Source organism: Oryzias melastigma, linkage group LG11 (assembly GCF_002922805.2).
Source record: "Oryzias melastigma strain HK-1 linkage group LG11, ASM292280v2, whole genome shotgun sequence".
Lineage (NCBI taxonomy): Eukaryota > Metazoa > Chordata > Actinopteri > Beloniformes > Adrianichthyidae > Oryzias > Oryzias melastigma.
Window position 1 is genome coordinate 9610292 of NC_050522.1, and position 9976 is coordinate 9620267.

The following is a 9976-nucleotide window of genomic DNA, read 5'->3' on the forward strand; positions in this document are numbered from 1 at the left end:
CGTGTTCGGAAAAGTAGAAGTCAGACAAGCCTGAGCAGCAGGTGTGTTCGATGTACGGAGTGGCTGAATGTAAATAAAAGCTGGTTCAAAAAGATGCAACATCTTTTTGGCGACAATGATTTTTGAGGGGGAGGAGCTCCAAAAAGAAGAAACGAAAAGGCAGAAAGGTACGTGCTAACACGTGGCGGAGGTTAGCTTAGCCTCCTACTGAGGAAACATGGCAACAATTGGCACATTAGCAGCGTTTGATCCGAAGATGCAGACCTTGAACTGTTTTTCTTCTTTTTTTTTTTGCAGCCAGTGAAATTGATGATGAAGACAGACAGAAGGCAATATTGATAAGTGTTGTTGGAGCATCAACATACAGTTAAATTAGGTATGTGACCAAAATTTTCAAATTACGTTGATATTTATATCACTTGAAAGGGCTGGAAGAGACCATTCCAATGGTATAAAGATCATTAAGATAGCTCAAAGAATAAGAAAGTTATGTCATGTTAAGTGATCAAAAGTATGGTATCATTTTATTCCTGCATAAACAGCAAAACAGTGACATTTTTGTGACCAGAAACAAAGATAGAGTCTTTAACTTTTTGTAATGTTCTCATTATTTGTTCAATCGACGGAAGGAGGGTATTGTTGGAAAGCTAATCAAGCGAACTACAAGAATTAAGTCACACATTTTGTATTAAATCAATATTCATTCACATATTATCAAATAATAATACAGAAATCTGCTCCTGTAAGTCTGTAGACATCGCTTGCAGCCAATCAGCTTGCTAGATTCGTTCACATGACCTCATGTTCCAGCGATCAATTCTGGGACATGGAGGCTTGCGAATGAAAAAATAGTATCTGCTAATTGTTTTTTTCTCATGAAATTTACAGGAGAGGAAGAACAAATCAACAGTAATTGACTAGTGGCAAAATTAGACAACAACTAACTCTTTTTTTAAAGCTGACGAGTGGTTTTGTAAACTGCAATTTTCGGCCGGAAAACTTCCTAGCTTGTACTGCCCAGATTGAAAAAATTCTAAAAGTAGGTTAAAGAAAAAAATCTGGACTATAATATAAGTAGATGTGCTGGCATGTATAGTATCCACTGATTTAGTTACGCTCGTTCTAAGAAGAAGAGAACGCTGCAGCCTAGCACGCAGGCCGAACAGCAGGTCTGGCAGAAAGTTTTGGCGCCGAAGCTGCACTTATGCGCGTGCCTAGTTTAATGAACAATCTCCTCAGCCTGGAAAAGCCAAAAAACAAGTCCTTCAGAGATCTTGTATTATTGATGAAGAACCATTGTCAAATTATGTTTCTTTTTTACACTTTCCCCACTTGAAAGGGATAAGAGACATCCACTCAACGATGTAGCAGGATTTCACTCATAAAGGACCAGTCAAGTTTCCAATCTTCACAGTTTATTTCCATTTGGCAAATGATCAATCACTGTGAAATTTCATTTCATTTTATCACATTTTTTGGTTTGTTAGTGAGTTTGTTTGAGTTTGAAATTATGAGCTGTAGCTGAAATTGTAGCTGAAAAACCTTTAAATCAGAAAACACAAATCAAATAGTCTCTTAATTTCAACAATATCCACAGGAATCAGGCAAGCAGTTCATTTCCAGAAGTCGATTTTATTTTAGAGTTCCAGTCCTTACCGGCTGCCTCTTTGGTGTTTGTAGATGTCTCTTTTTCTCTTCTACTTCTGCCCCAAAGTCCACTGAACACCAGCAGCTCTAAATGATTGCTGAGTTTCCTGTTTTCATTGAAGATGTACGTCACCTTTATTTGTCCCACCAGCACATACAGGCCTCTCTGCATGTTGGTTCCTCACAAGAAACAGCTTGGTGAAAGTTTTCAGTCAATCACAGCTGTGCTCCACCAAGCAACTCTGGTTTTGAAACTCATGTTTGACAGCACAACCATTATGACCCAAAACCAAGCGAAATAGTACCGAGATATAAGTTTGATTCTCGAAACCGGAAGCCTAATGAAACAATTACGGGGTATGTAGCTGAGCTGCGCCGTTTAGCCCAAGACTCCAACTACGGGAACAACCTACAACAAAGGCTGAGGGACCGGATTATATGTGGGATTAATGATGGCAGGATCCAAAGGTGTCTCCTGGCTGAAACAGATCTCACCTTTGAAAAGGCTATGGGTATTGCAGTATCACATGAGACAGCAAATAAAAATGCACAAGACCTGCAGACGGGCGTATCTACAAAATGCTACAGAATCCGTAAAGGACACCAGGAACCTCTGACATTCCAAAAGGACAGCCAACATGCTACAGGTGTAAAGGAACCAGACACACAGCAGCAGAATGTAAGTCCAAGAGAAAAAAGTCATGCATGTGGCAAAGTGGGTCATATAGCAAGAGTAGGGCTGTGGATCATTGATTAGGCGGCGATCCGATTCGATTCACGATCTGAACCACGATTCTTACCATTTAATATAATGTTTATTGCTATGTGTATGCCTATTTATTGAAAGGATTAAATTGAAATTATTTGTATTTAAACATTATTTATACCTTCATTTAGAACAGGAGATCAGAATTAACAAAACTGGTCGTTGATTACATCGACCTTCCAGCAGCGCGAGGCTTTTTCTTCAGAATAAGCTGGAGTTTCGTTAATTGCGTCAACTGTTGAAGAGTTATCATAACCAAAAGAATGTAAACACTGGAGCTAAAGCTCAAATGTTAAAACTAATTCATTTTTTCAGAAGTTATGTCTGTGAGCGGAACTTCAGTCTCAGTTTTTGAACGTAAAAAAGCTCTCGCTAGTTTTACTTTGAAAACCGGAAGCTTCACCGTCACGAAGATGTGTTTACTTCCGGTAGCGGTACCTCGGCTCTTTCGACTTTGTTTTAGTTTGTAAATTTAAAATCCGACATTAATCTGCATTTCAGAGCAAAAATACATCGGCCCCAGATGATATTTTGATCATATTTTACTACAATTTAGGACATTTATATAGATTGCGAATTAGCGATCTTGGACGTTGCGAATTTCGGTACTCGAATTTTCGGGAGCAGATCGCGAATACCCGAGCACCCGGATACTCGTTACAGCCCTAAGCAAGAGCCTGTAGAAGCAAAATTAAAACCAACCAGGACAAACATGAACATAAACACAAGAAGAGAGAAAATAAGCGTGAATCTCGCTATCATTCACACAAAGTTTATGACACAGAAGAGGAAAAGAAGAATGAGGATGTTGAACAGGACTCTTTAACGTTGAACTGCATCAGTAGTGAACCAAAGCTAGGGGGCAAAGTGTACAAGGTAATGTCAGGCCGCAGTGGACCTAATAAAAGTCAAGCCCTACACTGTGAAATTAAAACTTGATGGATAAGAAGTAAACTTTGAAAATGACAGCGGCTGCTGCTTAACTGTTATGAGGGAAGGAACATTTAAAGGGACCTGGAAAAACACAAAACGTCCGGGTCTGAGGCACACCAGAATTAAAATGGAAACCTACACAGAGGATCCTGTGGAGAAATAGACTGACTGTTAAGGGAAAACATCATCTCACCTGTCAAGTATTCAGAGTGGGCAGCGCCTGTGGTGCCCATTCTTAAACCTACAGGGACTGTACGACCGTGTGGAGATTACAAACTAACTGTAAATACAGTGGCTTCTTTGGAGCAGTGCCCCATACCAAAAGTGGAGAATCTGTTCACTGCACTTTCAGGAGGAAAGCAGTTTTCTAAGTTAGACATGAGTCATGCTTACCAACAAATACTGCTGGATGAGGAATCCAAGAAATACGTGACGGTGAGCACACCGAGGACTTTTCACATGCAACAGACTGCCATTCAGAGTCGCATCAGCATCGGCATCTTCCAGAGGACGATGGATGACATATAAAGGTTTTTTTTTTCTGGGAGGTCAGAAGTTGTTGGGCGGCTCTGTCAGTCGCGATGACCTCAGTGTAACATGACACATCGAGCGGGGTAGGGCTGGATGAGGAGTTTATGGGATGAACAAGCCCAACCCTCCAGGTCCCAGCCAGGTTGAAGTCTGCATTTCTCTCTTGTCTACTTGGGTGACATTTTGGTGAGTGGCAAGGATGAGGCAGACCTCCTAAAAAACTTAACGGAGGTGCTGAGCAGGTTGGAGGAGGCCGGCCTGCGGCTGAAAAGAAGCAAGTGTGAGTTTATGCAAGAAGAGGTGGAGTATTTGGGACATAAAATTGATGCACAAGGGCTTCACCCAGTGCAAAAGAAAGTTGAAGCCATCTTAAATGCTCCGGCTCCCACAAATGTAACAGAGCTTAAAGCATACTTGGGTTTGTTAAACTATTACAGCAAATTTCTCCCAAACTTGGCAACCTTGTTGGCTCAGCTACATGAACTTTTGAGACAAAATGTAAAATGGTCATGGCACAGAAGGCAGGAGGAAGCATTTGAAGAGTCAAAAAGGCTGCTAAACTCAGCTGATATGTTAATTCACTATTCAGCAGATAAAGAGTTAGTTTTGTCATGTGATGCATCACCTTACGGTGTTTGAGCTGTATCATCACACAGAATGGAGGATGGCAGTGAGAAACCACTGGGTTCATGTCACGCATTAGTGATAATATTGGGTCTCAAGAAGTTCCATAGTTATTTGTCTGGCAGAGTTTTAACAATCTACACGGACCACAAGCCACTGATTTCTCTTTTCAACATGAAGAAGCCTATACCTCAAAGGGCTCACCGAGAGTGCAAAGGCTGGCTGTGATGTTAAGCGCATATGAATATGACATTGTCTACAAACCAGAAAAAAGTCATGCTAATGCAGATGCACTGAGCAGATTACCTCTGCCAGAAACAACACCTGAAAAAGATTTGGTGGAACAAGTTCTGATGATGGATGTCCTGGATGACACATTGCTGGACTCAAGACGGATTAAACGATGGACAGCTACGGATGTCATTTTGTCTCAAGTCCATGATAACATATTAAAAGCATGACCAGTGAAAACTGATGCCCACCTACAGCCATACAGACAAAGAAGAATGGAGCTCAGTGTGAGGGATGGATCTGTGCTTTGGGGAGCTAGAGTGGTTGTTCTCACCAAAGGAAGAGACAAGATCCTGAAGCTCCCGGATCAGACTCGCATAGGCATGTCAAAGATGAAAGGTCTGGCAAGGTCATATGTCTGGTGGCCGTGCATGGATGAAAGCATCGAAAGGGAGGTCGTTATGTGAAGAATGTCAAAAACACCAAAAATGACCTCCCACTGCGCCATTACACCCCTGGGAATGTCCAGAGACACCCTGGAGACACAAGCATAATAATAAAAGTTTATGAGAAAAAAAATTAAAAATCGGAAAAAAATAATTCCAGGAAAAATGAGAAATTCTTATTTTTTGGGGTGCCTGGTGTGACTTTAGCCTGTTTTTTTGTATTTTAATTAAAAAAACACTTTGATTGGTTTGTTGACAAATTTTATTCTTGTTGTTTTTGTAAAAATACACCTAAAACTTTCATTCTATGTTCTAAAAAAAACCTGTTTGTTAATTATTTTTGGTATTTCCACAGCAAAATGAATCGCATTGTTCCAGACAGAATTTTCTGTTTTGCATGATTTAATGTCTAGTGTGTGAATATAAGACGGAAAACTGACAAAATAAAGGTAGTGTTACATAAGTGCAGTTGTACTGATTAAAATGATACCAAATAAGCAACCAGGTAGTATCTTATAATGGAAAATACAGAGGTAAATTCAAAAGTAGACAAAACTGAGTTTTAGACTGTTGCTTCCAATGGGTTAAAAATACACGCTCTAAATGTACAATTTTGTGTGTGATTTCATATTATCAAGAACGTGTTTAAGTATCAGAACAAGTATGGTTACTCTGACTCCTAAATAAAAGAATAAGGGTTCTGAGTCTGAATGATAATGGCAGCAATTACTGTCTTTCATGTATTACCTTGTACATTTTTTCACATAAAGCTTAAGTGGTTATTTTAAAGAAAATAAATAATATTTTTAAGTATGATTGCCATGATGATCATTCTGTGAATGTTGTGTTGTAGTAAGGGAAGTTATTCATTTGTAAAACATTTGTTAAAGTTGAATGGTAGTTTCTTCAATTTACAGGCTAAATAAAGGACCCCAGACCAAAGAGAAACATAAATTGGATCCGATCAGCATTCAAGCTTTTCGAGATGCACAAACAAAAGGGAATTTTTCCGAGCAGTCTATGTCATTCCATCTCCTGAAAAACCCCCAGTTGGTGACTGCGCAGTTTTCCGGCTTGTTGAAGTTGTTTGGCTCTCCTCTGTTCCAGTTCTGGAAATTGTCTTGAGTTCCGTCGGACCACAGCCACAGTCCTTCCTGCTGAGCATCAGTGTAACCGATCCATGTGGATCTCTCGTTGTTATCAAAGTTGGATATGAGAAACTTGACATATTTCTGCTCCTCCGAACTGTGGATGGACACCAGGTTCAGTCCTTCTGCCACACAGTCGCGTTCTGCTTCAGCCCAGGTCCTTTGCGTTGCAAAGTATCTGTAGCAGCGGTTTTCAAAGTTGAATGAGAAATCTGGACAGAATCCACTGATTAGTTCCAGTCCGTCTGTAGGAGTCACAGCGATCAGTGCAAAACCAACCAAGCTAAAGAGAAACATGCTGGAGCTTCAGGCGTGGATCTACAGAAGGAAGCTTTAGCGTCTCTTGTTGGAGTTGATTTGCACAGAGTGAGGTTCCAGAGAGTTCTGAAGGTGAAGAGAACAAGCTGCTTCCTTATATTCTTCAGGGAGTATCATCCTTCACACACTCCCAAATCTTTGGAAAGCACACAACAGCACATTATCTGATTATATATTTAGCAAAGATTGTAGAAGTGTCCTATTTTTTGATATTGCTTAGATGCAAACAACCAGGACTTTAAATGATGCTATCTGCTGACCCACAAAATCTTTAACATGATACAGCATCTAGGAAGGTTCTCTGATGCTGTTAAAAAGAGGACATGAACCCTCTGAAAAAGAACTGGTGACTCGTCCTGTCCTGCACAGGGAGTCCATGTTTGAGGTTCAGACAGTAGTTTCAGTTTCGCTCACTGGTATCACTGAGATTTCTGATGGTCTCATGCTGCGACTAAGGCCTGGGCTTCAGAAACTTCATCCATTATGGAAGTGTGACCAGGACCACAGATAACACAGTCCCTTGGCTTACTTACAGCGACTTTACTGCTGACCTGAGTCAGACCTGCAGACTCCAGGTCTCTCTAACAGGTGTCAGACCGCTCCTTTGTTTCATGGCCTCTGGCTGGATAGCATCACAAGGATTGAAAAATATGGTCTGAAACAAATAAATGATTTTCAATTAGTTTAAAAATGTCTAACCGCTGTTTCTGACCAATTTATTTTCAATGTTTAGCATCCTGAAAGTGGTGTAGTTGTTAGCCCTCTGGTCTCACAGTGAGAAGGCCCTGGTTCAAATCCTGTCAGAGTTTTTTCTGTGAACTTAGAATGTTTTAGTCCAAAAACATACTCTATAGGTTAATTCCACAAGGTGACATACAGAAGCCTGGAGGCTTTGCATGAACTCTGTCATCGGTTGCACTAAAGGCATCTCAGCTTAGTTTATACAAACATATATAATCCATTGAACTGGCCTTATATTATATTATAGAATTACTTTTTATCATTGTTGGACGAATTACATTTAATCCATAAAGTACTGAAAACTTGTCCTTAAAAGACTCCACACAGGTCCACTCAGATGAAAACTGAGTTTTTAACTTGTACTTGTAGCATTTTTCTGATGATGGAGGATGTAAAAAATAAAATTAATCCTAAAATTTGAATCCTCGTTCTTTCTTTTTTTTGAATTGGTTTGAATCAGGAGCAGACGAAAAAAAACGCAGTTGGAAAAAGCCTGTAGATATGACGTAAAAACTGAAATCGACGGGTCTAAACTTCTGATGTATGCACTTGAGGAAAATTAGATCGATTTATGTCTTTGTTTCCCTCGTCTGAGCTGGAATCTGCACTTAGTTTGAGGAAACATTTCTAGAATTTATTCTTGGTATTCTTTTTGGTAATCTTACCCCATTGGCTGTTTTTCTTTTAATTTATTCAAAGAAAATCTACCAGTGGGTTAAGAATTTTTGACTTATACCTGAGGGATCTGTTTTTCCAATGTTGATCGCCGTTTTAGTTGCACTGGTAATATTAGGTTAGGGGTGGGAGGGACTGTAAGCGAGCCTGGGAGAGGGTGTAAACAGATGGGTGATGGAAAGTGGGGGTGGGATTGCTCTGTGCCAACTGGGAGGTGAATTTCTAATGAACTCTTGCTGCTCGGCAGAGGCTACGTTCTAGAACAGGACACAGATTTTTGGATTTTGGCTAAAAATGGCAAAATCTTAATAAAACCTGAGAAACCTTTGAAAATAGATCAAAAGATAATTGGAGTGGGACTTTACAAAGTTGATTGCATCTGTTGGATGGTATTATTACATCATTGTTTTATGGAAATATTTGATTTTCTACAAATGTAGTGAATTTATGCTATTCAAAGCTTGACCCCAAAAATGTGCCTTGGTTTAGTCTCTCAGTTAATCTCCTTAAGTTTAGTCAGAATTGGTCCAATTATTTTCTGATGATTTGGGTAAGAGTCAATCATAGAAGTTGTGTTTTTTTACACTGCACCAAGCCTATGTTCTACAGATTAAAAGTAAGACGTGGCACAAGGTTCAGTAGAAATATGTGTCATAAAATAATCAAATCATTTTCAAGATTAGCAAATAGTGTCTGGAACACTTTCTCTCTTGCCAGTGCATTCAAGTCCAGATGGATCAAACTCCAAAAGACATTAATCATCAAAGACAATCATATTTTTACGATGAATCACCAACACAAAAGCAGTCTGTCCTTTAAAACTGACATCCTGACCTTATTTAAACATCCTAAAAGTGTGGATGACGGGAAAGAAGTTAGACCTCCACACTGATGGAATCACAAGTTGAGTGCACAGTGTGACATGATAAAACGAACACCAGTTAATATGAAGGAGAATTATTTTTTTTAAACTATTGTGCTCTATGAAACTCTATGGTCTAGTGCTAGAGGCGTCTGATACTGGTATCTTGAATGTTAAAAACATAAAGATATTAATATTTTCTCAAAAATTGATTTAAATTAGAGATGTTTAAGCCTAAACTTTCAATATGTAATACAGATTTTAAATAAGAAAAACTCCGCTTCAGTTTTTTTACGTTTATGTTAATTTTTATTGACTTTTTAATTTATCCATTGCTTTGGTAATTTAACAGTCATGTGATCAATAAGTTTTATTCTATTCTTGCTGGATGTGGAGCTATTTGTTTTTTTCCCATTGAAATAAAATTGAGAAGATGTTCATAACTTGTTAAAATCTTTGCTTGAGATCCGGATTCTATTTGACTTAATAACCTTTCCTCAGGCCATGTTACAGGTCTAGATCGAAGGACAGGTAACAAGTTACTGCGGGTTCCTCTAGCTATAAGTAAAAAAATATAACATAAGAAAGTTATAAGCTCCAACATTAGATAAGTAGTGAGACAAAATGGAAAAATTGGCATAAACGTTCAAAACTCAAAAGGAAATTTCACTGAATTTGGTCTAAATTTGTTAAACACACATCCCTCCGTATAATTTTTAGATAAACTTAAGAAACTTTGATAAACATTGTGTTTTTTGTCAGATCCAAATTCTTCCCTTCTTCCTACCCCTAAATTTAGCCCTCCAAACGGAGAATTATTGAAAAATAAGCTCATATTTCGCTCGATGACATCATCAGTAGTCGCCAGTTAGCTAGCGTTAGCGCGTAATATACATGAGTGGTTTATAACTTTAAAAAGGTCATGCCCCAACAAAAAGTCATTACTTACGATTAAATATAAACTTCTGTGGTTCAGAGCGCACCAATGTGAGAAATTTGCTTCTCCGCCGCACAGCACAACGTGACAAAAGAAAAAAGGCGGATTGCTCACTTA

At 39.0% G+C, this 9976-nt stretch overlaps 1 protein-coding gene across 1 annotated transcript; it reads right to left on the reverse strand.

Annotated features, from left to right (window-relative positions):
- Positions 1–6097: 6097 nt before the first annotated feature.
- On the reverse strand, positions 6098–6902 carry LOC112138176 (ladderlectin-like). Its single transcript, XM_024260750.2, has one exon. It carries the CDS (start codon positions 6621–6623, stop codon positions 6150–6152), a length of 474 nt encoding a protein of 157 aa, XP_024116518.1. The 5' UTR covers positions 6624–6902; the 3' UTR covers positions 6098–6149.
- Positions 6903–9976: the final 3074 nt, after the last annotated feature.